Below are 27817 nucleotides of genomic sequence, written 5' to 3' on the forward strand. Positions count from 1 at the left end.
GCCTGGCCAACATGGTGAAACCCTGTCTCTACTAAAAATACAACAATTAGCCAGGTGTGGTGGCGCATGCCTGTAATCTCAGCTAGTCAGGAGGCTGAGGCAGGAGAATCAATTGAACCCAGGAGGTGGAGGTTGCAGTGAGCCGAGATCACACCATTGCACTCCAGCCTGGGCAACAAGAGTCAGACTCCGTCTCAAAAAAAAAAAGAGAGTCAATTTCTTCATAACAAGGGCTGTTTTCACAGATAGCAGTTGAAGGAGCAATCACTTGGGTGAGGAGGAGGTGACTGGGCCTGTGGCACTTCACAGACCTTCCTACAGTGGCCACAGCCATGGGACAGATGGTGCCTCCCCTCACACTGGGCATCTGGCCCCAGGGATTGTCTTCCCTTCTTTCTGGCCTCAGCCCGACAGGACCTCTTGACTGGACTCCTGCTGTCATTCTAGATTCACATCTACCTCCATGGAAGCAAAGGATTCCTCAAACTGGAGGCTTCGGATTCTCCAAAAGCAAACCAGTTCATACTTTGAATTCACATGTTAGCAAAACAAGTGACAGCCTTGTTCCAAAAGGCTAACATTAATTACCTCTCATAGGTGGCATCGTGAATAGTATTCTTTTTTATTTTGTATCTATGCATTTTCTAAATTTCCTTCAATAATCATAGATTACATTGATAATAAAGAAGTGTGAACATTTCTTAAGGGTTGCTTAAAATGAGGGTCGCCTGTAAAGTGATCCTTCTCCACCTTGGGTGAAAAACAAGCTCTGCTTCTCCTTCTCTTGCCTCATGCTCCATCGCCGGTCCCCGTGTAGAGAGGCTACCCCACGGCTTCCTCATCCTTCTTTCTTCATCCACTTACTATCTAGTCCCAGCAGCCGCCCTCTTAGCTGTCAGTCCATCCCCACCTCCTCCAGCTCCTCCATGCTCCAGCAACACTTTAGAGAAGGCAGAGGGCCAGCACGTGGCTTTCGTGCCTTCCCAGAACAAACAGCCTGAGAGAGAAGCTGGTGTTGAGAGAGAGAGGCTCTCTCATTGCAAATTAGATAAGCCCTATGAAAATAAATAAAAGCATATTCACATTTATCAAACATCTCATAGATGTGGCACCTATGGGATTTCAAAAAACCCTTCATAGACTTGCCTCCCAAACCCACACAGCAGCCCCATGAGGTAGACATCAGTTTTGTTCCCTTCTACGAGTGGGAACTGGAGGAAGGTGGCACAGAGAATGCAGAGTTGAGTCCATGGTGAGGCCTTCAGTCCATCCTTCCCTTGAAGATGCTTGACCTGCAGCCGCGATGGGCAGAACCACCCATGTGACAGGCAGCAGAATTGACAGGTCGGAACAAACGAGGCCCCAGGACGCAGCAGACACAGCCCTGGGCTGCCACGAGCCTGGCTATTTCTGACTTGCCCTAGTTAGGAGCTCCCTTCCCAGGATCGTTTTATAATCACAAGGTTGTTTGATGTTGTACAATGTGACATCCATAGGACGCTACTGAAAAAAGCCTTGGTTTTTTCATACTTTTTGTGCCTTGCAGAAAAGGTGAGGTGAAGCTTTCAAACAGCCTGTGGTTGTAGCTTTCTTTCTATTATTGATGTCCATGTGTCCTGGCAACAGTTACATCTGCAACTTTGGGCAAAGAATAGGTTGGAAGACTGTTTCAACATTTTCCATCAGGACAAGATCATACCGACACAGCTGGGGCCTGGGAAAATAAGACAAAATATCCTTGTCCATGAATTTACAAAAATGCAATGGTCTAGTAAATAATATTATATCCTTAAGATACAAAATTACCTAGCAATTGTTTTTAATATAGAAAATGCTTACGGTGGTTGGGTGCGGTGGCTCACGCCTGTAATCCCAGCACTTTAATAGGCCAAGGCGGGTAGATACCTGAGGCCAGGAGTTCAAGACCAGCCTGGCCAACATGGCTAAACCCCGTCACTACTAAAAATACAAAAATTAGCTGGGGGTGGTGGCTCATGCCTGTGGTTCCAGCTGCTCAGGCGGCTGAGGCAGTCCTTGAGCCCAGAAAGTGGAGGTTACAGTGAGCTGAGATCGTGCCATTGCACTCTCGCCTGGGTGAGAGAACGAGACTCTGTCTCAGAAAAAAAAAAAAAAGAAAAGAAAATGCTTATAGTAAGTAAAACACCAAGGAGAAAGCAAGATATATGGCCAGGCACGGTGGTTCATGCTTATAATCCCAGCACATTAGGAGGCTGAGGCTGGCAGATCACCTGAGGCCAGGAGTTGGAGACCAGCCTGACCAACATGGTGAAACCCTGTCTCTACTAAAAATGCAAAAAATTAGCTGGGCGTGGTGGTGTGTGCCTCCCAGCTACTTCGGAGGCTGAGGCAGGAGAATTGCTTGAACCGAGGAGGCGGAGGTTGCAATGAGCCAAGATTGTGCTACTACTATACTCCAGCCTGGGGCCTGGGTGACAGAGCGAGACTCTGTCACCCCAGCCCCTCAAAAAAAGAAAGAAAGATGTAAAATTGTATTTACCATGTAACTTTAGCTTTAAAAACAATAAAAGAAAGAAGATTATATAGAAATAACAATAAATATTAACAGTGGTTGCCCCTGAATAATGACAATATGGGTGATATTTTTCTGCTTCCTATCAATTTCTGTACTTTCTAGATTTTGTAAAATAAACATATATTGTCTGATATTCAGGGGAAAAAAGTATTAAAAAGTTTTAGGATGGGCCGGGTGCGGTGGCTCAAGCCTGTAATCCCAGCACTTTGGGAGGCCGAGATGGGCGGATCACGAGGTCAGGAGATCGAGACCATCCTGGCTAACACGGTGAAACCCCGTCTCTACTAAAAAATACAAAAAAAATAGCCGGGCGAGGTGGCAGGCGCCTGTAGTCCCAGCTACTCGGGAGGCTGAGGCAGGAGAATGGCATAAACCCGGGAGGCGGAGCTTGCAGTGAGCTGAGATCCGGCCACTGCACTCCAGCCTGGGTGACAGAGCGAGACTCCGTCTCAAAAAAAAATAAAAAATAAAAAGTTTTAGGATGTAATGACTATCCTCTTAGGAGAAACTTGTATTATTAAATGTTTTAGGGTACCCTAAACTTTCTTTTTTTGTTTTTTTGTGTTTTTTTTTTTTTGAGAGAGAGAGGGTCTCACCCTGTCGCCCAGGCTGGAGTGCAGTAGTACAATCTCGGCTCACTGCAACCTCCGCCTCCCAGGTACAAGCAATTCTCCTGCCTCAGCCTCCCAAGTAGCTGGGATTACAGGCACACGCCACCACTGCCCAGCTAATTTTTTATATTTTTGGTAGAGATGGGGTTTCACCATGTTGGCCAGGCTGGTCTCGAACTCCTGACCCAGGTGATCCACCCACTTTGGCCTCCCAAGGTGCTGGGATTACAGGCATGAGCCACCATGCTCAGTCCCTAAACTTTCAAGAAAAAGGAATTCATAAAGTACTAACTGCTCACATCATTTCCTGTCTCCCTCTCTGTCCACAGGTTAGATGCTAGGACTATATGGTAGAGGGGCATTTGTCACAAAACATACATGTCAACACAGCTCCGTACTTTAAAAAATAACAGTAATTCTTTCTCTCCTTCTCCCCTTCTTTCTCTGTTTGTCTGTCTCTCTCTTCCCACACATACATTGTTGCTTATTTTTTCTGGAGCAATTGAGAATAGATTGTTTACTCCTTAAGACTTCATTGTATATTTCCTAAGAACAAGGACATTTTCAGTGCCATTATCAAATTTAAGAAATTCAATATAATACTTTCATACTGTCAAGGGTGTGGTGGCTCATGCCTGTAATCCCAGCACTTTGGGAGACTGAGGCGGGCGGATACTTGAGGCCAGGAGTTCAAGACCAGCCTGGCCAACATGGCGAAACTAAAAATACAAAAATTTTTTTTCTACTAAAAATACAAAATCACAAATGCAAAACTTAGCTGGGCATGGTGGACACGCCTGTGGTCAAGGGAATAATATGTTCCAATTTTCTGTACCTTTTTTTTATCCTAGGCTCTGTTTTATCAGCTTGCCAAATTATACAAAGCTTTCATTTCTACAACAAATTACCAGCTTACAAGTAGTGTGGTAGTTAGGGAAGAATTGTATAATTCTCAGCATATAACAACTGTATTTCCTTGGATTACTAGGCCATCTATCTTTAAGTACATGCAGTATAATTTTCTTGGATTACTGGGCTACCTGTTTTTATTTTTAAATTTTTTAAATTTAATTTTGTGTTTTTATTTTGAGATAGGATCTTGCTATGTTGCCCAGGCTGGACTCCAACTCCTGGGCTCAAGTGATCCCCTCGCCTCAGCCTCCTGAGTAGTGGGATTACAGGCATGCACCACCAAATCCAGCTGGGCTGGGCTATTTGCTTTCTGGCCTTTTTTTTTTTTTTTTTCTTTTTTTGCAGAGACGGGGTCTCCATATGTTGCCCAGGCTGGCTAGAACTCCTGAGCTGAAGCAATCCTCCCACCTTGGCCTCCCAAAGTGCTGAGATTATAGGCCTGAGCCACTACACTTGGCCTGGGCTACTTGTTTATAATAAAAACTAGTTTTGGAAAACCCATCATGTCCTTCATTGTGAATAATAGAGTCTTATTAAAACATCAGACCAAGCAGATTGGACAGGATCCAGCAATATCCCTGGAAACTAGCATTTTGTCTACCCTCAGCTCACCTTTCCGGATGGGCAAGGGACCTTAATTTCATTCGGAGAATCCTGAGCTTGTACCTTGGGCCTATTATAGATCCTGTAGAGAACATCAAGGAAACTGCAGCCACTTTATCCAGATCTTGATTAAATCTTGCAAGTAGACTCACTTGGTGATATTTCTGAAATGTGGTGGGTTCACTGGAAGGAAGAAATAATATTGAAAAATGGATAAAGACTACTAATGAAAGAAAGCAGTTTTGAAGCCTACAAGTCACTGGTAAGCTGGTAACTACTTCACCCCATAGCCTGCACTAGCTGATGTGTTGTTTGTTTGTTTGTTTGTTTGTTTGTTTGTTTCTGAGACAGGGTTCACTCTATTGCCCAGGCTGGAGTATAGTAACCTCCCAAGAACTAGTCAACTTTGATGGGCAAAGTCTGCTGACTCCAAAGGGCTGTGTAAGTGACCCAAAATGACATTAGAGTGATATGATGCTAATGACTTCCTCCTACACACCAGGTGATGTCCTTGTCTCTTGACTCATCTCTCCGACCCCCTGAAACATTCTGCGAGGGGGGCATTATTCTCCTCATTTAATAGACAGAAACAGATGCTTACAGAGATTGAGCTCCCCAGGTCACAGGCCTTATATGCAGCAGTGAAGGGATTCCAGCCCAGTTCTGACTGAATTCAAAGTTATGATCTTTCCATTAAACTGCATCCCTAGATGCCTAAGTACATCTTTAGCCAAACTAGATGTTAATTGAATTGTGCCTAAGCATGCATTTTATTTAGTTCTCCCTCTCAAGATGAACCTTAAAAGAGGCAAATCCAGAGTCCGATACTTTTTTCCAAGTGTATAGAGATGTTTTCTATAGGTGGGAAACCAAATTGAAGTTAAGGTATATCACTGGAAAGGTTCAGTTCAGTCAATGTCTTTCTGGGAGGTGGAAGGACCATGGAGCCCCTGGCTTCAGGAACAGAAGGCTTGCTCTAGACATTAATCCTTTGTGGTTTTCTTTTGTTCTTTTTTGTTTTTTGGTTTTTTTTTTTTTTTTTTGGTTTTTTTTGAGATGGAGTCTTGCTCTGTTGCCCAGGCTGGAGTGCAGTGGTGTGATCTCAGTTCACTGCAACCTCTGCCTCATGGGTTTAAGTGATTTTCCTGCCTCACCCTCCTGAGTAGCTGGGATTATAGGCACCCGCCACCTCTCCTGGCTAATTTTTGTATTTTTAGCAGAGACACTGTTTCTCCATATTGGACAGGCTGGTCTTGAACTCCCGACCTCAGGTGATTCGCCTGCCTCAGCCTCCCAAGGTGCTGGAATTACAAGCATGAGCCACTGAGCCTGGCCAACATTAATTCTTACTTTGGGAATGGGGTGATTGTGACGAGGTATCTGTCACCCCACCGGGATCATGTCTAAGTCCCAAGGAGTACAGAAGTGCCACAAATAAAACTAATCTGAAAGGCGCCCAGATTTTGTTTTCTTGATACCATCTCTACTGAAAGAAACTAGGGCTCCCTGGAGAAATGATTGATTCCACAGCTGGGGCAGGAAATGTGCAAAGTGATCCTGGAAACCCGTGTGCCAGAAAGTTAGGAAGTGTTTCAAAGAGTGATGGAAGCCGGGCGTGGTGGCTCATGCCTACAATCCCCACACTTTGGGAGGCTGAGGCAGGCAGATCACGAGGTCAAGAGATCAAGACCATCCTGGCTAACATGGTGAAAACCCGTCTCTACTAAAAATATAAAAATTAACTGGGCATGGTGGCTCACGCTTGTAGTCCCAGCTACTCAGGAGGCTGAGGCAGGAGATTTGCTTAAACCTGGGAGGTGGAGTTTGCAGTGAGCTGAGATCACGCCATTATACTCCAGCCTGGTGACAGAGCAAGACTCTGTCTCAAAATTTAAAAAAAAAAAAAAAGTGATATAAATGTTCAAAAGACACAGAATCATCTCACACCCATTCAGATGGCTAATATCAAAATAATAGAACATAACAAATGTTGGTGAGGATGTGGAGAAACCAGAACCTGTGTGCACTGTCAGTGGGATTGGAAAATTGTGCAACCATTAAGGAAAACAGTATAGTGGTGTCTCAAAAAATTAAAAATAGAACTGCAATATGATCCAGAAATTCCACTTCTGGATATGTCCAAAAAAATTGAAAGCAGAGTCTCAAAGAGATATTTGCACACCCATGTTCATAGCAGCACTAGTCACAATAGGCAAGAGGAAGAGGCAACCCAAGTGTTCATTGATGGAAGAATAAACAAGTGTGGTATATGCATACAATGAAATATTATTCAGCCTTAAAAAAGAAGGAAATCAGCCAAGCGTGGTGGCTCACGGCTATAATCCTAACACTTTGGGAGGCCGAGGCAGGCAGATCATGAAGTTAGGAGTTTGAGACCAGCCTGGCCAGCATGGTGAAACCCCGTCTCTACTAAAAATACAAAAAAGTTAGCTGGGCATGGTGGCATGCACCTGTAGTCCCAGCCACTCGGGAGGCTGAGGCAGGAGAATCGCTTGAACCTGAGAGGAGGAGGTTGCAGTGAGCCGAGATTGCACCACTGCACTCCAGCCTGGGCAACAGAGTGAGACTCCGTCTCAAAAAAATAAATCAATCAAATCAATCAATCAGTGAGTTTCCAAGAAAAAAAAATGAAGGAAATCCTGTCACATGCTGCAACATGGATGAACATAGAAGACATTATGCTAAGTGAAATAAGCCAGTCACAAAAAGACAAATGCTGTAGGATTCCACTTATATAAGGTATCTAACATAGTCAAATTCATAGAAAGAGGAAGTAGAGGCCGGGGGCGGTGGCTCACGCCTGTAATCCCAGCACTTTGGGAGGCTGAGGCGGGCGGATCACAAGGTCAGGATATCGAGACCACGGTGAACCCCCGTCTCTACTAAAAATACAAAAAACTAGCCGGGCGAGGTGGCGGGCGCCTGTAGTCCCAGCTACTCGGGAGGCTGAGGCAGGAGAATGGCGTAAACCCGGGAGGCGGAGCTTGCAGTAAGCCGAGATCGCGCCACTGCACTCCAGCCTGGGCGACAGAGCAAGACTCCGTCTCAAAAAAAAAAAAAAAAAAAAAAAAGGAAGTAGAATGGTGTTTACTTTGGGGTGGGGGAAGGGAAGTTGTTTAATGGGTGTAGAGTTTTGGTTTCACAAGATGAAAAAGTTCTGGAAATCTACTTCACAACAATGTGAATATACTTAACACTACTAAACTGTACGCCAAAAAAATGATTAAGATGGTAATTTTTATGTTATTTATTTTTACCACAATAAAAAATAATTTTTTTTTTTTTTTTTGAGACGGAGTTTTGCTCTTGTTGCCCAGGCTGGAGTGCAATGGCGCAATCTCAGCTCACTGCAACCTCTGCCTCCTGGTTTCAAGCAATTCTCCTGCCTCAGCCTCCTGAGTAGCTGGGATTACAGGCATGTGCCACCACACCCGGCTGATTTTTTTTTTATTTTTGAGATGGAGTGTCGCTCTGTCACCCAGGCTGGAGTGCAGTGACTTGATCTCAACTCACTGCAACCTCTGCCTCCTGGGTTCAAGCAATTCTCCTGCCTCAGCCTCCAGAGTACCTGGGACTACAGGCGCCCACCACCACACCTGGCTAATTTTTTGTATTTTTAGTAGGGACGGGGTTTCACCATGTTAGCCAGGATGGTCTCAATCTCCTGACCTCGTGATCTGCCCCCCTTCGGCCTCCCAGAGTGCTGGGATTACAGGCGTGAGCCACTGTGCCCAGCCAATTTTTTGTAATTTTAGTAGAAACAGGGTTTCGCCATGTTAACCAGGCTGGTTTCCAACTCCTGACCTCAGATGATCCACCCACCTCGGCCTCACGAAGTGCTGGGATTACAGGTGTAAACCTCCACGCCTGGCCAAAAAAGAATTTTCTTTAAAAGACAATAACAAGTGTTGGCAAGGATGTGGAGAAATTGGAACCCTCATACATTGCTGGTGGGAATGTTAAATAGTACAACTGCCAAAAATAGTTTGGCAGTTCCTAAAAATGTTCAACATATACCGTATGACCCAGTAATTCCATTCCTGGTATATACCCAAGAGAAATGAAAACATGGTCACATAAAAACTTTTATCCAAATGTTCATAGCAGCATTATTCATAATTGCCAAAAAGTGGAAACAATCCAAATGCCCATGAACTGATGAATGAAATGTGGCATATAAATACATTGGGGCCGGGCGCGGTGGCTCAAGCCTGTAATCCCAGCACTTTGGGAGGCCGAGACGGGCGGATCACGAGGTCAGGAGATCGAGACCATCCTGGCTGACACTGTGAAACCCCATCTCTACTAAAAACTACAAAAAACTAGCCGGGCGAGGTGGCGGGCGCCTGTAGTCCCAGCTACTCGGGAGGCTGAGGCAGGAGAATGGCGTGAACCCGGGAGGCGGAGCTTGCAGTGAGCTGAGATCCGGCCACTGCACTCCAGCCTGGGTGGCAGAGCGAGACTCCGTCTCAAAAAAAAAAAAAATAAAATAAAATAAATAAATAAATAAATAAATAAATACATTGGAACACTGGCCACAAAAAGGAACAAAATATTACTACATGCCGCAACGTGGATGAATCTTGAAAACATTAAACTGACTGGGTGAGGTGGCTCATACCTGTAATCCCAGCACTTTGGGAGGCTGAGGCAGGCAGATCACCTGAAGTCGGGAGTTCGAGACCAGCCTGACCAACATGGAGAAACCCCATCTCTACTAAAAATATAAAATTAAGCCCGGCGCGGTGGCTCACGCCTGTAATCCCAGCACTTTGGGAGGCCGAGGTGGGCGGATCACCTGAGGTCAGGAGTTCGACACCATCCTGGCCAACATGGCAAAACTCTGTCTCTACTAAAAGTACAAAAATTAGCTGGGCGTTGTGTGGCCACCTGTAATCCTAGCTACTCAGGAGGTTGAGGCAGGAGAATTGCTTGAACCCAGGAGGCGGAGATTGCAGTGAGCAGAGATCGCGCCACTGCACTTCAGCCTGGGTGACAAGAGCAAGACTGCGTCTCAAAAAAAAAAAAAATAAAAATTATATATATATATATATATATATATATATATATATATATATATATGCATATATCCGGGCGTGGTGGAGCATGCCTGTAATCCCAGCTACTCGTGAGGCTGAGGCAAGAGAATCGCTTGAACCCAGGGGGACGGAGGTTTCAGTGAGCCAAGATCGTGCCATTTTACTCCAGCTTGGGCAATAAGAGCAAAACTCCGTCTCAAAAAAAAAAAAAAAAAAGAAAACATTAAACTAGCCAAACAAAGCCAGGCACAAAAGGCCACATATCGTATGATTATCTTTATAGGACATGTCCAGAATAGGCAAATTCAGAGAAAGTTTAGTGGTTGCCAGCGGGTAGGGAGTAGACATGTAGAATTACTACTAAAGGATATAGGGTTTCTTTTTGAGATGATGAAAATGGTTTGGAATTAAATGATGGTGATTGTTGTACATTTTGTGACTATATTAAAATTTACTAAATTGTATACTTTATTTTAAAATTTTTTAAATTTTTTTTTTTTTTTTTGAGACAGGGTCTGGCTCTGTTGACCAGGCTGGAGTGCAATGGCACAATCTTGGCTCACTGCAACCTCTGCCTCCTCAAGCTATCCTCCCACCTCCCAGCCTTTTGAGTAGCTGGGACTACAGGCACAAGTCATTACACCCAGCTAATTTTTGTATTTTTTGTAGAGATGGGTTTTGCCATGTTGCTCAGGCTAGTCTCGAACTCCTGAGTTCAAGTGATTCCCCATGCCTTAGCATCCCAAACTGCTGGGATACCAGCATGAGCCACTTCACCCAGCCAAATTGTATGTTTTAAAATGTGAATGTGGCCGGCAAAGTGGCTCACGCCTGTAATTCCAGCACTTTGGGAGGCTGAGGCAGGCAGATCACCTGAGGTCAGGAGTTAGAGACCAGCCTGGCCAACATGGTGAAACTCCGTCTCTACTAAAAATACAAAAATTATCTGGGCATGGTGGCAGGTGCCTGTAATCCTTGCTACTTGGGAGGCTGAGGCAGGAGAATCACTTGAACCTGCGAGGTGGAGATTGCAGTGAGCAGAGATCCCGCCACTGTGCTCCAGTCTGGGCAACAAAGCGAGACTCTGTCTCAAAAATAAAATAAAATAAAATAATAAAAAAAGAGGGTGAATTTTATGTGAATTATTTCTCAATTTTTAATTTTATTTTTTGAGACAAGATCTCACTCTGTCACTCAGGCTGGAGTGCAGTGGTGTAATCATAGCTCACTGTAGTTTCAAACTCCTGGATTCAAGTGATCCCCTCAGCTGAGCCTCTTGAGTAGCTGGGACTACAGGCACATACCACCAAGCCCACTGTTTGTTTGTTTGTTCGTTTGTTTTCTGTACAGACAGAGTCTTGCTATGTTGTCCAGGCTGGTTTCAAACTCCTGGGCTCAAGCTATCCCCCTGCCTCAGCCTCCCAAAGTGCTGGGATTACAGGAATAAGTCACTGAGCTTGGCCTTTCAAAATGATTTTTTTAAAAAGCAAATACAAATACATGAATCCAGGGAGAATCTCCAGACCAATAATAATCTTGACTGTGACTTCATCTATTCCCATAGTCTGGTAAGACTGGATCAACTCAGGGTACATGCTCTAATATCATTTTCTTTTTCTTAAATTGTAAAAATAATTTAAAAAATGATAAAGTTCATCTTGAAAAAAAGAGAAGAGTACCCATAATCTCACCATGTAATATAACGATTATTTTCTTTTTGTACATATTCTCTGATTGATAGTGATGTTTTCACAAACAGGACTAAAATAAGAATGTGCATTAAAGATGTTAAGGTATTTATCTTAATCAAGATACAAAACTCCAAATTTAGGAATTCCTACTTAGGAGACATTCACTGTATAAAATTAAAAATTGGGCTGGGTGTGGGGGCTCATGCCTGTAATCCCTGCACTTTGGGAGGCCAAGGCGGGAGGATCGCTTGAGCTCAGGAGTTCAAGCCTAGCCTGGGCAATAGTGATACCTCATCTCTACAGAAAAATTAAAAAGTAGCTAGACATGGTGGTGCACTTAGTTCCAGCTACTCTGAAGGCTGAGCCCAGAGAATCGCTTGAGCCCAGGCGGTTGAGCTACGGTAAGCCATGATCTCGCCACCACACTCCAGCCTGTGTGACAGAGTGAAACCCTGTTTCAAGAAAAAAAAAAAATTCTAAGACGTATGTAAAGCAAATATGTAACAAATTATTGACAGAATACTTAAGTTTTGCTAAGTGGGAAAATTTCATTATATAATTGCACAATCTTCCCTGCTAGTTCTTAGAATCTCCAGAATAGAAAATTCTAAATTCTAGGTAAGATCTCTGCTCTTGCTTCCTCACTGAAGATTCCTCAAGATGCGCCCCATAGCGGTGATCTCCCTGAAAATGCTGCCCCACCGTGGATGTGGGGACATTAGCTATGAAACAAATCAGCAGGGAACCCTAAAAAAATAAATAAATAAATAACCAGCCCAGCAGGGTGGCTCATGCCTGTAATCCCAGCACTTTGGGAGGCCAAGGCGGGTGGATCACAAGGTCAGGAGATCGAGACCATCCTGGCTAACACAATGAAACCCCGTCTCTACTGAAAATACAAAAAATTAGCCAGGTGTGGTGGTGGGTGCCTGTAGTCCCAGCTACTAGGGAGGCTGAGGCAGGAGAATCGGGTGAACCCAGGAGGTGGAGCTTGCAGTGAGCTGAGATCGCGCCACTGCACTCCAGCCTGGGGGACAGTTAGACTCTGTCTCAAAAAAACAAAAAACAAACAAACAAAAAAAACACCGCTGCACTCTCAAACTTCAAGTATGGTGGGGGTACGGGGAGCAATACAGCTTAATGGGAGGAATCTAATGTAGTGATTAAAACTATAGGTGCTGGGGTTGGATAGACCTGCTTCTGATTTCACTTGATTCACATTGATCAGCTGTGTGATACTGGCCAAATTACTTGGTCTCTCTGAGCCTCAGTTTCTTCATAGATGAAATGGGAATGGTAATGGTACCTCATAGGGTTTTGGTACAATTGCATTCGCCAATTTGTATAACATGCTTAGTTCAATAAACAAAGGTTGTTATTATTATGATCCAAAAATGCATTTTAAAAAGCCACCTACAAACCACCCACCCCACACCCACTTTCTCTATTTATCTACACAATGAACCCGTAGGGTGACTGCCACTTTCAGATGACATTCTACCCAGTCTTCTATGGATGTGGCCAAGAGACAGCCCAAGTGCTTGGTAAACAGTAGGTCCCAGAAAACATTTCCTGAATAAAATGAGCTTCAAGTTCCTTTGCTTAAAGCCTCCTCCCCCCTTTTCCTGATAATAAAGATTTTCTAAAGTATTAATTAATTTTAAACATATATATGTATATATCCATCAGAAAGTTAAAAAGAAAAGAGAAGTTGAAAAAAAAAAAAAAACCACTCAAATTCCCACCACCCAAAGGGCAATGTAACATTTTGGCATGTTTCTTTTTCATTGATTTTTACATTGTTAAGCTAATTTTATGCTTTATATAATTTGATATTCTACATTTTTCACTTAGCACATTATAAGCATTTCCTTGTCTGTGTTTTATAAATGACTTCAATGTATAGTGGGAATATTTACATTAACCATTTTCCCATTGTTAGATTTTTAGAATGTTTCCAATTTTGATTGCAAATTACATTTTCTTTTCTTTTCTTTTCTTTTTCTTTTTCTTTTTCTTTTTAGACGGAGTCTTGCTCTGTTGCCCAGGCTGGAGTGCAGTGGCGTGATCTTGGCTCACTGCAACCTCTGCCCCCCTGGGTTCAAGCCATTCTCGTGGCTCAGCCTCCCAAGTAGTTGGGACTACAGGCGCCCGCCACCACACATGCTAATTGTTGTATTTTTAGTAGAGATGGGGTTTTACCATGTTGGCCAGGCTAGTCTTGAACTCCCGACCTCAGATAATCTGCCTGCCTTGGCCTCCTAAAGTGCTGGGATTACAGACCTGAGCCACCATGCCCAGCAGCAAATAATATTTCCTGAGTTTCAGAAACATATATATACAAACACACATATATATGTTATATATGTATTATATATGTTTACATATGTATTATGAGCTCGTGAAAGAATAGAAATGTGTGTGGGTAGAGATGTCTTTTGCCTTTGGGGCTGGGATTGTTGGTGAGATTCGGCAAGGACTTGTACTTTTATATTGCAAATTCCTTTTTTTAAATTATTTTTTATTGATAATGAGAAATCATAATTATATAGATTTAGTGGATAAAAGGTGATGTTTTGATCTATGTATACAATGTGGGATAATTAAATCAGCATATTCCTTTATTGTTTAAATCCTTCATAGCAAACAAGGATAACTTTAGTATTACATGTTTAATCAAAGGAAGTAAGGAGGAGAGGAACGAAGGGAGAAAGGGAGGTAAAGAGGGAGGACAGGAAGGAAAAAGGGAGGAAGGAAAGAAAGGAAGAAGAGAAGGAGGGAAGGAAAGAAAACCCTTGCACCAATCCCATTTGTAAAGAGCCTGGGAGATCAAGAGCCAGGGAAGCAACTAAGCAATAGGTCCCCTTATATCTTTTATAGAACAAGGAAAAGCATAGATCTATAAATAACAAAGTAGGTGGATTTGTGATTCAGGTTCTCTGAGCAAAAAGGGAAATAGCGCACTGCAGACAATTGTATCTCAACTTACTGATTGATTTTGGATTCTGTTGTGTTTCCAGCTTTGTCTCTCAATTTGATGGTAATGTCCCCTCTTCTGATATTCTTGTTCCATGTTATAATGTCCACAAAATAATGATACACTGCAAAACAGAGAGAGAATACAGTAAGCGAGAGATACTACCCTGAAGGGTTGGTTCCTAAAAACTGAACCTCCCTAATCACTGAGTCTCTTCTTCTCTTCCTCTCTAGTTTCTCTGCAAAAATACAGGGCAGAAGTTTCTAATATTCCCTTCTCTTCTCTTTGGTAAAGATGGAATGAGTGCTAGCAGAGTTCACTGGTTTCCAGTAACCATGGTCAGGCATCATCGTTGAACCAATGTTTCCAGGTATGGTGAAGTCTCAGGGCCTGTGACTGAGTGTGGTTCACATCAATTCCTGCCCATTTTAGACTCAACCAACTAAGGGGCCATTTGGAGACCCTTCATGGCTGAGACAGCTTTCCACAATTTGGGCCATGTCTGCCAGCCTATCCAGCCTTCCTCATCCTTTTCCCAATCATGCCCAACCACTTGCACTCCCAGGACTGTGAAGGCTCCTGGGCCTTCACCCACCTGGGCACTCTTACTTTGCCAGCTCTGTGAGCCCACCTTTCAAGTTTCAGTTTAATGTCATTCTTCCAGGAGGCTTTCCCTGACCCCAGACTAAGTCAGGTCTCCTTTCTTGAAGTTCCTGCCATACTCTGGACTGCCCCCATTATTACTCAGCACACTTGCCTGTATTTACAAAATGCAAGAAAGGATGACAATAAAAATAAAGTAGCATTCCCTAACCAGCAGACTCAGAGAAAAAAAAAAGTGGTAAATATGTGGGTACATCTCTACAAATATTACCTGAATAATGTCTTAGGGTTTTTGTTTTTTTTTTTTAAGATAAAATTAAAACACACTACAACAGGAACTAATCAGGGAGATGATAGTCCCACGAAGGAATAAGGTCAGTCCTGGATTTGCCATTTTATGGCCCAAGTTGCTCAGGGGCTTGCCCCATACAGACCAGGTAGGTGCCAAATCCTGGACTGCCACACATGGCTCCAAAGAAAGAGGGAAACCCAGTGATCCGCAGGCTTTTTTTTATTTTATTTTTTTTAAAGAGTCTCTCTATGTTGCTGGAGTGCAGTGGTGTAATCTCGGTTCACTGCAACCTCTGCCTCCTGGGTTCAAGCAATTCTCCGGCCTCAGCCTTCTGAGTAGCTGGGATTACAAGCGAGCACCACCATGCCCGGCTAATTTTTGTATTGTGTTTTTGGATTTTTTTTTTTCTGTGTTTTTAATAGAGATGGGTTTTCACTATGTTGGCAAGGCTGGTCTCGAACTCCTGGCCTCAAGTGATCCGCCTGCCTTGGCCTTCCAAAGTGCTGGGATTACAGGCGCGAGTCACCATGCTCAGCCTGCAGGCTCTTTTAAAAGAGTTGCTCACACCTGGCATGGAGGCTCACACCTGTAATCTGAGCACTAAGGCAGGAGTATTGCTTGAGCCCAAGAGTTCAAGACAAGCCTACGCAACATAGTAAGACTCTGTCTCTAAAAGAAACAAACAAAAAGTTAGCTGAGCATGGTGGCACATGCCTGAAGTCCCAGCTACTTGGGAGGCTGAGGCAGGAGGATTGCTTGAGTCCAGGAGGTTGAGGCTGCAGTGCCCCATTATTGTGCCACCGCACTCCAGCCTGGGTGACAGAACAAGACCCTGTCTCAAAAAAATAAAAAATTAAAATCGGCTAGGTGCGGTGGCTGATGCCTGTAATCCCAGCACTTTGAGAGACCAAGGAGGGCAGATTACCTGAGGTCAGGAGTTTGAGAACCAGCCTGGCCAACATGGCAAAACCCCATCTCTACTAAAAATACAAAAATTAGCCAGGCATGGTGGTATGCACCTGTAGTCTCGGGTACTCGGGATGCTGAGGCAGGAGGATCGCACAAACCCAGGAGGCAGAGGTTGCAGTGAGTTGAGATTGTGCCACTGCTCTTCAGCTTGGGCAACAGAGTGAGACCCTGTCTCAAAAAATAAATTAAAAAAATAGTTGTTCCCAAGGAAAGTGAAAATGGGTACAACACTGTAGGAAAAACACATCTGCCCAGGGAAATTCTAGTTGCTTCCCAAGGCGTCTAATCATCGGCTGCCCCCTTTAATTCCCATCTGGAATACTCAACCTCTCGAGGCCTTTAGGTCATCATGTTTGCTTTAGAGCTGGAACTGACCTGTAGATATGGCTGACACCTGATTTTTCCTAGTCTCAATTTTATGTCTCTTGGGGAATCAAGCGATTTTCTGGAAGATGTTAGTGATTAGAATGGTCATCCAGTGAAACTAACAACTCTGATTTGTTGAGATTTTATTAAATTAATATTTTTAAATTGCATCAGATTAAACCTAATATCCCAGAAGACAGGCATTATTACCCCCATTTGACCAGTCAGGACACTGAGACTCAGAGAAGTCAAATGACTTGACCAAGTGTTGCAGGAAGTCAGGGACCCCAAACAGAGGGACCGGCTGAAGCCATGGCAGAAGAACATAAATTGTGAAGATTTCATAGACATTTATTAGTTCCCCAAATTAATACTTTTATAATTTCTTATGCCTGTCTTTACTGCAATCTCTGAACATAAATTGTGAAGATTTCATGGACACTTATCACTTCCCCAATCAATATCCTTGTGATTTCCTACACCTGTCTTTACTTTAATCTCTTAATTCTGTCATCTTCTTCATAAGCTGGGGAGGATGAATGTCGCCTCAGGACCCTCTGATGATTGTGTCAACTGCACAAATTGTTTGTAGAACATGTGTATTTGAACAATATGAAACCTGGGCATCTTGAAAAAAGAACAGGATAACAGCAATGTTCAGGGAACACCAGAGATAAGACTTCTGGCTGCCAGTGAGCCAGACGGAACAGAGCCATATTTCTCCTCTTTCAAAAGCAAATAGGAGAAATACCGCTGAATTCTTTTTCTCAGCAAGGAACATCCCTGAGAAAGAGAATGCGCCCTGAGGGTAGGCCTATAAATGGCCCCCTTAGAAGCGTGCAGCCTTTTATGGTCGAAGCCGAAGGGATGAAATAAGCCCCGGCCTCCTGTAGCGCTCCCAGGCTTATTAGGATGAGGAAATTCCTACCTAATAAATTTTGGTCAGACAGGTTGTCTGCTCTCAAACCCTGTCTTCTAAATAAGATGTTATCAATGACAATGTGTGCCTGAAACTTCATTAGCAATTCTAATTTCACCCCATCCGGTGGTCCTGTGATCTCGCCCTGCCTCCACTTGCTTTGTGATATTTTATTACCTGGTGAAGTATGTGATCTCTGTAACCCACACCCTATTCGTGCACTCCCTCCCCTTTTGAAAATTGCTAATAAAAACTTGCTGGTTTTACAACTCGGGGAACATCATGGATCCTGCCGACATGTGATGTCTCCTCAGGACACCCAGCTTTAAATTTCTCTCTCTTGTGCTCTTTCCCGTTATTTCTCAAACCAGCTGAGACACTTAGGAAATAGAAAAGAACCCATGTAACCATCGGGAGCAGGTTCTCCTGATAACAAAGGTCCCACAGCTATTATGTGGTAGACTCAGGAGTCAACCTCGGCCCTTCCAGCTCCAAAGTTGATGCTTCATCATGGCCCGTATTTGCCAAGAAGTAGCCAGGAAGCTGAGACTCAGCCATCCTCAAAATAAGAGGCAAAAGTCAACAACCACATTCACCACTCACTGCAGAATGGGTTCTCCTCAGCTGTGTCAAAGAATGCCTTCGTCATTGGAGGATCTTTCTCCCTTAAATAGTCTTTCCAATTATCAGCACGATAGCCTATAAAACAAGTTTAAAAATTGTAAGATTAGCATGTATTATATAAACATAAAAGCAACTAAGGTAGCAAGAACATTGAGTTTGACTGTATCCACCACTTCTGAGAGAAACTCCCTCCACCTCCATTCCCCATGGTGAGGGCCTGCAGGGTGACCCATCTTGCTGGCCAACCCTGTTCCTAAGAGCTGAAGGGCAACAGGACCCTCCAGTGGTTTTCCCCCTTTACTGGTTATCAGTAGCAAGGTGGGGGGGTGCGGGGTGTGGCACACACTGGTGTGGACTAAAAATAACACTGACGTTTTTCAGTAATATATCCATTTTCTAGATTAAAACAGATTCAAGTTCATACGTAAAATAGCATCACTCTTGCAAAGCAATGTGCTTTCTTTTTTTTTTTTTCTTTTTTTTTTTTGAGACGGAGTCTCACTCTGTCACCCAGACTGGAGTGCAGTGGCCGGATCTCAGCTCACTGCAAGCTCCACCTCCCAGGTTTACGCCATTCTCCTGCCTCAGCCTCCTGAGTAGCTGGGACTACAGGCGCCCACCACCTCACCTGGCTAGTTTTTTGTATTGTTTTTAGTAGAGACGGGGTTTCACCGTGTTAGCCAGGATGGTCTGGATCTCCTGACCTCGTGATCTGCCCATCTCGGCCTCCCAAAGTGCTGGGATTACAGGCTTGAGCCACCGCGCCCGGCCCTAAGCAGTGTGCTTTCTTGAAGAACGACAATGGGTCCCCTACATTGCATAGACCTGGGCTTGCCACATGACTGTGTCACTAAGCAGGTGAGTGTCCTCCTTTGTGTGCTGTCCAGACGGGCCTCTTTCTCTCCTCTGTCCCTAGCCCTAGAGAATGGCCTTCACATTCTGCCTTAATTGATCCAGGGTGGGACCCAGGCATCAGTATTGTGTTAAAACTCCTTAGGTGATTCGAAAGCACAATCAAGGTTGAGAATCCCTTGTCTATACCATGCCCTGCTGTTAACTTGGATTTTTCCTTTTGGAAAAAAATAGAAAATCCTCATGGCCATCCAGTTTCAAAGTCCTAACCACCTAGAATATCTGTACTAATCCCTAGCGAATGAATATCCAAGCAGACTCCACAATATCTATTACCTCACTCCACCTGCTGTAGGTGCACACAAGAGCTGGAATGTGGAGTGAGGATATTTACACAGACATGAATCTGTGAAAAAGTTCACTTGGCAGGAGGGTCTCTGGGCTTATTGTGGACCCTCTCCCAGCAGAGAGGTTGTATGCACAGAAAGGGTATTGCTGTCCCCACAGGAGCAGGCTATGTAGAGTGACTGTACCCTGGGTAAGCTTGGAAACTCTTCTGGAACCTTCTTTTCCACGCTAGAATAGAGGGTCCAGGGAGATTGTACTGCCTTCTGGATGGAATACGCTACAGTTGCTTTTCTTTTCTTTTTTCTTTTCTTTTTCCCTTTGTTTTTTGTTTTTTGAGATGGAGTTTCACTCCTGTTGCCCAGGCTGGAGTGCAATGGTGTGGTCTCGGCTCACTGAATCCTCCACCTCCCAAGTTCAAGCGATTCTCCTTCCTCAGCCTCCCAAGTAGCTGGGATTACAGGCACGCATCACCACATCCAGCTACTTCTTGTATTTTTGTAGAGACAGGGTTTCACCATTTTGCCCAGGCTGGTCTCGAACTCTTGACCTCAAGTGATCCTCCCGCCTCGGCCTCCCAAAGTGCTGGGATTACAGGCGTGAGCCCACTGTGCCCAGCAGAAAAACAAGTTTTTAATACAATTGTGGGGCCAGTTTTTACATGATAAAGTGGTTCTGGGATTCATACCAAAAATTAGTTCTTTGTGAATCAGAGAGGAAACTGCTTGTTGGACTTACCCAGAAGGGGACAAGACTCATTCTGTGATGCACCACAGCTGACACACTTGCCATTCCTATAATCCCGGTAGGAGTCACAGGGGTATGCAGTGATGGCACAGCTGTCTCTCAGGGAAGACAGGTACAGGTATACAGACCTCTGGTGGTCACATTTAAAATACTGAAATCCTTGGTTGTAAAAGAAGTGATGAAAGAGTAGAGCAGTTGAAGCATTTAATAATACTATATCACATATTTTACACACACACTTATTTCTCATCTGGCCCTGTGCCGTCCGTTTCAGTGTATTTTATTTCATTTAATCTTTATAAAATCCCATAGATAAGAATTCATGCTGGCAAGTGGGAGGAGGAAAGATGAAATCAAATTAAGGTTGTGGCAAGAATTAGGGCAAATACGCTTTGGTGAAAGACCTTGGGCCAGGCGCAGTGGCTCATGCCTGTAATCCCAGCACTTTAGCAGGCCAAAGCAGGGGGATCACCTGAGGTCAGGAGTTTGAGACCAGCCTGGTCAACATGGAGAAACCCCGTCTCTACTAAAAATACAAAAATTAGATGGGCGTGGTGGCGGGCACCTGTAGTCCCAACTACTCAGGGGGCTGAGGCAGGGAGAATCGCTTGAACCCGGGAGGCAGAGGTTGCAGTGAGCTGAGATTGTGCCACTGCACTCCAGCCTGGGCAACAGAGTGAGACTCCATCTCAGAAAAAAAAGAAAGAAGGAAAAAAAGAAAGACCTTGATCGCTCATGTAGCAATTGAGGTATCTTTCACTGCCATCCAATGCTTGGTCCACAGATTGCCTGCATCATAATCACGCTTGTTAAAATACAGAGTTCAGGTCCAGCCTTAAATACTTCTAATTCAGAGGAGGTGCAGGCATCAGCATTTTAACAAACACTGTCCCCTGTTTTCCACGTGGTCCTGAAGCATGTAAGTTTGAAAGCCGCTGGTCTGACATTGCAGGGCTACTTCAGACTACAAAGATGCTGTGTCTGCTCATCAAGCTGACATCCACCCATGGTGAGGGTGTTTGGGTCCAAGACCAACCTCCCCTAGGTCATGGGGAATCAGAAGGAATTACCAAAATTGTTATCATAAAAGTAAATTGCTGGCCGGGCGCAGTGGCTCATGCCTATAATCCCAGCACTTTGGGAGGCTGAGATGGGCAGATCATGAGGTCAGGAGTTCAAGACCAGCCTGACCAACATGGTGAAAGCCTGTCTCTACAAAAAATACAAAAATTAGCCGGGCATGGTGGCACATGCCTGTAATCCCAGCTACTTGGGAGGGTGAGGCAGGAGAATCTCTTGAATCTGGAAGGTGGAGGTTCCAGTGAGCCAAGATCGAGCCACTGCACTCCAGCCTAGGCGACAGAGGAAGACTCTGCCTCAAAAAAAAAAAAAAAAAGAAATTGCGAATCATTAACTAGTTCCTCTTCATTCTGCCTTTTCATATGATATATTTACTTAGAGAAAGGTCGAAAAACGCAAACAACTAGCTTCAGTTATGGAGTTCTCTCACTCCCCTGCCACATTTATTATCAGAATTTTCAAACAGGCACAAAAATCGAGAGAAGGATACAAAGAACCCTCATGCCCATATCATCCCCGCTCCAGTAATTCAGTGATTATCAAAATTCTCCCATTCTTATTCCACTTACTCTCCAGCGTTGCAGCACTTAAAAACCAATCTTTCACTGTTACATACCACTACTAGATCTAATCAAGTACTAGCTTCTAGCTTTTTTTTGAGATGGAGTCTGGCTTTGTTGCCCAGGCTGGAGTGCAGTGGCATGATCCTGGCTTACTGTAACCTCCGCCTCCTGGGTTCAAACAACTCTCCTGCCTCAGCCTCCCGAGTAGCTGAGATTATAGGCTCGTACCACAACTTCTGGCTAATTTTGCATTTTTAGTAGATACGGGGTTTCACCATGTTACCCAGGCTGGTCTCTCAGCCTCCCAAAGTGCTGGGATTTCAGGCATGAGCCACCATACCCGGCTGAGTACTAGCTTCTATCTTGAATAGAATAACTTTGACTCTGCTTTTCTCAGTGTACAGACTTTGCCTATTTAGTTCACCAGGATAGTTGAACTATTATACTGTTCTGAACTGTTATACTATACTGAACTGTTCTCCTATAGTTCCAGATCCTAACACCGTGCCAGACACATGGCAAATTAATAGGTATTTGTTGGATGAATGAATGAATGCAACCTCTAGCGGGTTCTGCTGTTTGCTGAAACCCCTCTGCTTTATTTCTGCTCGAGGGTTTATTTATTTATTTATTTATTTATTTTTATTTTATTTTTTTTTTTTTGAGATGGAGTCTCGCTCTGTCGCCCAGGCTGGTGTGCACTGGTGAGATCTCGGCTCACTGCAAGCTCCGCCTCCTGGGTTCACTCCATTCTCCTGCCTCAGTCTCCTGAGTAGCTGGGACTACAGGCACCCACTACCACGCCCAGCTAATTTCTTGTATTTTTAGTAGAGACGGGGTTTCACCGTGTTAGCCAGGATGGTCTCGATCTCCTGACCTTGTCATCCACCTGTCTCAGCCTCCCAAAGTGCTGGGATCACAGGCGTGAGCCACCGCGCCCGGCTACTCGAGGGTTTAACTAGAAGTCTGGTTCTTACGAGCTTCCTCAGTCTGGTACTGTTCAGTGCCAATAATCCCAACAACTGCCGAAAACTCAAGAGCAAGAGTCATTCGGATCCTGCCACATTTTTTATTCATGTCAAAAACAACGGGGCCTGGCACTGCACAGAAACCAGGCAGGCAATCAAGAGAGACATGGGGGACACCTGCCAGATGTTGAAGGTCATTGGAAAATACAACTGCTCAGTAGTTCTAAAATGCCATTTCTGGACTAGTGCTGGTTTATGACAATGTGTTCACGAGTCTGTAGCAGAGTGTGGGAACCACACAGATGAGACTGAATATTTCATTAAGCTAACTGCAATTAATGTAAAGTTCTGCATGTTCTGGTTTTATGTCCTTTCTTTTGTGGGTGTATGTGTTAAAATGCCCTTTATTATGAAATAATGGTGATGATAGATGTATTTTTGTGGTTTAGGATCTTTTCCTAACTCAGCAAATTAAGCGTGTTTTCAAATATTTTAAAACCAGAAATGTATACATTGTACTTATAACCGCTGAAATAAAACAATCAGAAACACTATCGGCAGCCAGGCATGGTTGTCTGTGCTGGGCCCCTGTTGACTTCAGTAAAGATGGCACCAGGTTCAAAAGGCTAAAGAAGAGACCTAGAGCCAGTGAAAAATACCTACAGTTTATTGGAGGAACTTACATACAGGGACAGTCCAGTGGCAACAGGTCAGACAGGAGAACTGTAACCACTTGTAAGAAGCATGCAGCTTATATAGCATCTTCACTTAGCACCCTCATCCCACCCAGCTACCTCCACATGGCAACCCTCATTACTGAAGTGTTGCTGTCAGCTGTGTCTGCCTTAAGGGTCGTTCTTGGGGTATGCTGACGTTATTGATGTCAGGTGTAGCTCACACTTGTAATCCCAGGACTTTGGGAGGCCAAGGCAGGAGGATCACAAAGAAGGAAGAGAAAGGAAGGAAGGGGAAGGGGAAGGGAAGGGAAGGGAGAAGGGAAGGGAAAGGAAGGAAGGAAGGAAGGAAGGAAGGAAGGAAGGAAGGAAGGAAGGAAGGAAGGAAGGAAGGAAGGGAGGGAGGGAGGGAGGGAGGGAGGGAGGGAGGGAGGGAGGGAGGAAGGAAGGAAAGAAAGAAGAGAAGGGGAAGGAAGGAGGGAAGGGAAAGGAAGGAAGGGAAGGAAAGAAGGAAGGAAGGAAGGAAGGAAAGAAAGAAAGAAGAGAAGGGGAAGGAAGGAAGGAGGGAAGGGAAAGGAAGAAAGGGAAGGAAAGAAGGAAGGAAAGAAGAGAGAGCAAGGAAGAAAGGAAGGAAGGGAATGAAGGAAAGAAGGAAGCAAGGAGAGAGAGAAAAAAAGAAAGAAGGGAGGGAGGGAGAAAGAGAGAGGGAAAGAAAGAAAACGACGACGACAAAGAAGAAGGTCGTCATATTCTGTCAGTCACCTCACTTTTATGTTGCCCTCTAACTCCCCATTTATGTTTTTGAGATTTTTCTCATTGTAAAAGTAATATATAATTATTTGAAAAACACAAAATGATAGGAAACAGTGATGCAAAAACACCTAAAAGTCTGATATCAACAGATTGCCCGTAATAACTATTTGGAGCATTTACTTTCAGTCTTTTGATCCAGATTTACATCTGTACAAATACAGATTTTAAAAAATTGGCATTGGCCGGGCGCGGTGGCTCAAGCCTGTAATCCCAGCACTTTGGGAGGCCGAGACAGGCGGATCACGAGGTCGGGAGATCGAGACCATCCTGGCTAACATGGTGAAACCCCGTCTCTACTAAAAAATACAAAAAACTAGCCGGGCGAGGTGGCGGGCGCCTGTAGTCCCAGCTACTGGGGAGGCTGAGGCAGGAGAATGGCGTGAACCCGGGAGGCGGAGCTTGCAGTGAGCTGAGATCCGGCCACTGCACTCCAGCCTGGGCGGCAGAGCGAGACTCCGTCTCAAAAAAAAAAAAAAAAAAAAAAAAAAAAAAAAAAAAAAAAAAAAAAAAAAATTGGCATTGTATTATAGGTTTTGTCTTTTTCACTTACCACATTGTAAGAATTTTTATTAATCTCTGAAAACATGACTTTTAAGAATTATATTTTCTGCCGGGCTCAGTGGCTCAAGCCTGTAATCCCAGCACTTGGGAGGCCGAGGCGGGTGGATCACGAGGTCAGGAGATCGAGATCATCCTGGCTAACATGGTGAAACCCCGTCTCTACTAAAAATACAAAAAACTAGCCGGGCGTGGTGGAGGCGCCTGTAGTCCCAGCTACTCGGGAGGCTGAGGCAGGAGAATGGCGGGAACCCGGGAGGTGGAGCTTGCAGTGAGCTGAGATCCGGCCACTGCACTCCAGCCTGGGCGGCAGAGCGAGACTCCGTCTCAAAAAAAAAAAAAAAAAAAAAGAATAATGTCAGATTTTAAACATATGCCTTTTTCTTTTCTTTTTTTCTTTTTTTTTTTTTTCTTTTTTGAGACAGGTCTCACTCTGTTGCCTAGGCTAGAGCGCAGCGGCATGATCATGGCTCACTGCAACCTCTGCTTCCCAGGCTCAAGCAATCCTCCCACCTCAGCCTTCTGAGTAGCTGAGCCCACGAGTGTGCCACAACACCCAGCTAATTTTGTTTTTAGTTTTTGTAGAGATGGCGTCTCCCCTCTGTTGCCCAGGCTGATCTTGAACTCCTGAGCTCAAGCAATCTTCCCACCTTGGCCTCGCAAAGTGCTGGGATTACAGGTGTGCACCACTGCACCTGGCCAAAATATGCCTTTTTATTTTTTTATTTTTTATTTTTTGAGATGGAGTTTCACTCTTGTTGCCCAAGCTGGAGTGCAGTGGCGCGATCTCGGCTCACTGCAACCTCTGCCTAGGCGTGCATCACCACGCCTGGTTAATTTTTTGTATTTAGTAGAGATGGGGTTTCACTATGTTGGCCAGGTTTGCCTCAAACTCCTGGCCTCAGGTGATCCACCCGCCTCGGCCTCCCAAAGTGCTAGGATTACGGGCATAAGCCATCATGCCCGGCCTCCAAATATGCCTTTTTATACCACTATTTTACAAAATATAAAGTATCTGTGCTTACCTCCAAATATTGTTTTGGGGCAGCCAGGTTGATCCAATCCTCCATTTGGGTAGAAGTCTATATTTCCTAATGGCTCCTTGTAGCCCAGTGCTAAAAGAGAACACATTCTGCTTTTATACTGCTTTGAATTTTTTCCATCTCACAGCTCATTTGCCTGCCGGATATAAGCAAGAATTCTATTATTGTTGTTGTTATATAATTATTGTTATACCTATGTAAGTGGTTTGCCCAAAGTCACCCAGCTAGTTAGTTAGAAGGCAATGATTTCCAACAAGGTAACTGTGAAGATGGCCAGGAATTTACTTCCAATATTTCTAACGGCCTAAGGGAGTTTAGTCACTCATCCACTGCAAGGCTGATAAAATGATACATTTCTTCTTTTTTTTTTTTAGATGGAGTCTTACTTTGTTGCCCAGGCTGGAGTGCAGTGGCGCAATCTCGGCTCACCACAACCTCCACCTCCTGGGTTCAAGGGATTCTCCTGCCTCAGCCTCCCGAGTAGCTGGAATTACAGGCATGTGCCATGATGAACGGCTAATTTTTGGTATTTTTAGTACAGACGGGGTTTCACCACGTTGGCTAGGCTGGTCTTGAACTCCTGATCTCGTGATCCACCCGCATCAGCCTCCCAAAGTGCTAGGATTACAGGCGTGAGCCACTGTGCCCAGCCCTGTTTCTTCCTGATATTTGGCTGCAACCCTTTAATTGTCTGGTGCTTCCGAGCCTCTATTTGCATTTGTATAACAAATGAATAGGAGACAGGAAAAAATGAATTTTTACTTAGTAGGTAAAATCTTTAAATATTTGAGATCTAGGGTGGTAAAAAGATTGGAACTACTTCTAGAAAATGAGGACCTAGAAATGTATACATAGTTCAGGTGCAGTGACTCACGCCTATAATCCCAGCACTTTGGGAGGCTGAGGTGGGAGAATTGAGACCAGCCTGGGCAAAATGCCAAAACCCTGTCTCTACAAAAATTAGCCAGGCATTGTGGTGTGTGCCTGTAGTCCCAGCTACTCAAGGGGCTGAGGTGGGAGGATCTCTCGAGCTAGGAGGAGGAGGAGGTTGCAGTGAGCCAAAAGTGTGACTGCACTCCAGCCTGGGTGACAGAGCCAGACCCTGTCTCAAAAAATGATAATAATAAAAATTTTAAAAAGTATATATAGATTTAATAACTGTTTATTGTCTTTATTAAACCCCCAATCAGTAATGTGCTTGATTTAATATAAATTAAATAATTTAATGTAGGTGTACATCTATATGCACATGTATATACATAATGCATCGTGGTAATAATAATAATAGTTATTATATATTGGGAACCCACATGTGTCTGTGGGCATGGTACTAGGTGTTTCACAATGCAAAGTGGTCATTGGTAAATTCAGATGAAACAACTTAGGTGAAGATATGGGACTAGGCATGGTGGCTCACACCTATAATCCTAGCACTTTGGGAGGCCAAGGCAGAAGGATCATTTGAGCTCAGGAGTTTGAGACCAGCCTGGGCAACATAGTGAGACCTCGTCTCTACCAATGAAAAAAAAAGGAAGCTCAGAGGACTTAAGGAACTAACATGACATCACTAGAAAGGGCAAAACCTGGGATCTGAATCTACATCTGCCTGATGGCAAAACTATACCCTCTCCTTCAAAATTCACTTCCCAAAAATAATTGCTCTATTCTATTCCATCAAGCATTAAAATGTACTTTGCAAATTTCATAGTAAGAATGCCACTGTTTCACAAAGAGACAATTTCTTTCAAGGCAAATAACTGTTGAATACCACACCAGAATGCCCATGAGAGATGGCAAGGGTTTTTTTAGGTGGTTGTATCATGAAGAGAATGCCCGATTAAATGATCACTCTGCTGTTTCCTCAATCCTCCCCAAGTTCCTACTCCAGCTCTTCTCCCAGACATCTGGATATAGGTAACCATCCTTGAGTATCACCCAACCCCACATGACATGTATCCAATCCTAGACACAAAAACAGCGCCGTGAAAGACAG

General features: G+C 44.2%; 1 protein-coding gene across 2 annotated transcripts in view; it reads right to left on the reverse strand.

Moving 5' to 3' along the window:
• Positions 1-598: 598 nt before the first annotated feature.
• The window catches only part of LOC105480147 (lipase H), a 55590-nt gene continuing 28371 nt past the window's right edge, over positions 599-27817 (reverse strand). The window contains exons 5-10 of one of the 2 annotated variants that reach the window (XM_011738657.3): positions 25807-25896; positions 20117-20284; positions 18161-18256; positions 14421-14532; positions 4690-4863; positions 599-1714 (exon numbers count right to left, since the gene is read on the reverse strand). In XM_011738657.3, the coding sequence (XP_011736959.1) occupies positions 1627-1714; positions 4690-4863; positions 14421-14532; positions 18161-18256; positions 20117-20284; positions 25807-25896 (728 nt within the window). In that variant the 3' untranslated portion in view covers positions 599-1626. The remainder of the gene's footprint in view (positions 1715-4689; positions 4864-14420; positions 14533-18160; positions 18257-20116; positions 20285-25806; positions 25897-27817) is intronic. The other variant, XM_071091406.1, reaches the window with a different exon arrangement.

Source organism: Macaca nemestrina, chromosome 2, assembly GCF_043159975.1.
Source record: "Macaca nemestrina isolate mMacNem1 chromosome 2, mMacNem.hap1, whole genome shotgun sequence".
Lineage (NCBI taxonomy): Eukaryota > Metazoa > Chordata > Mammalia > Primates > Cercopithecidae > Macaca > Macaca nemestrina.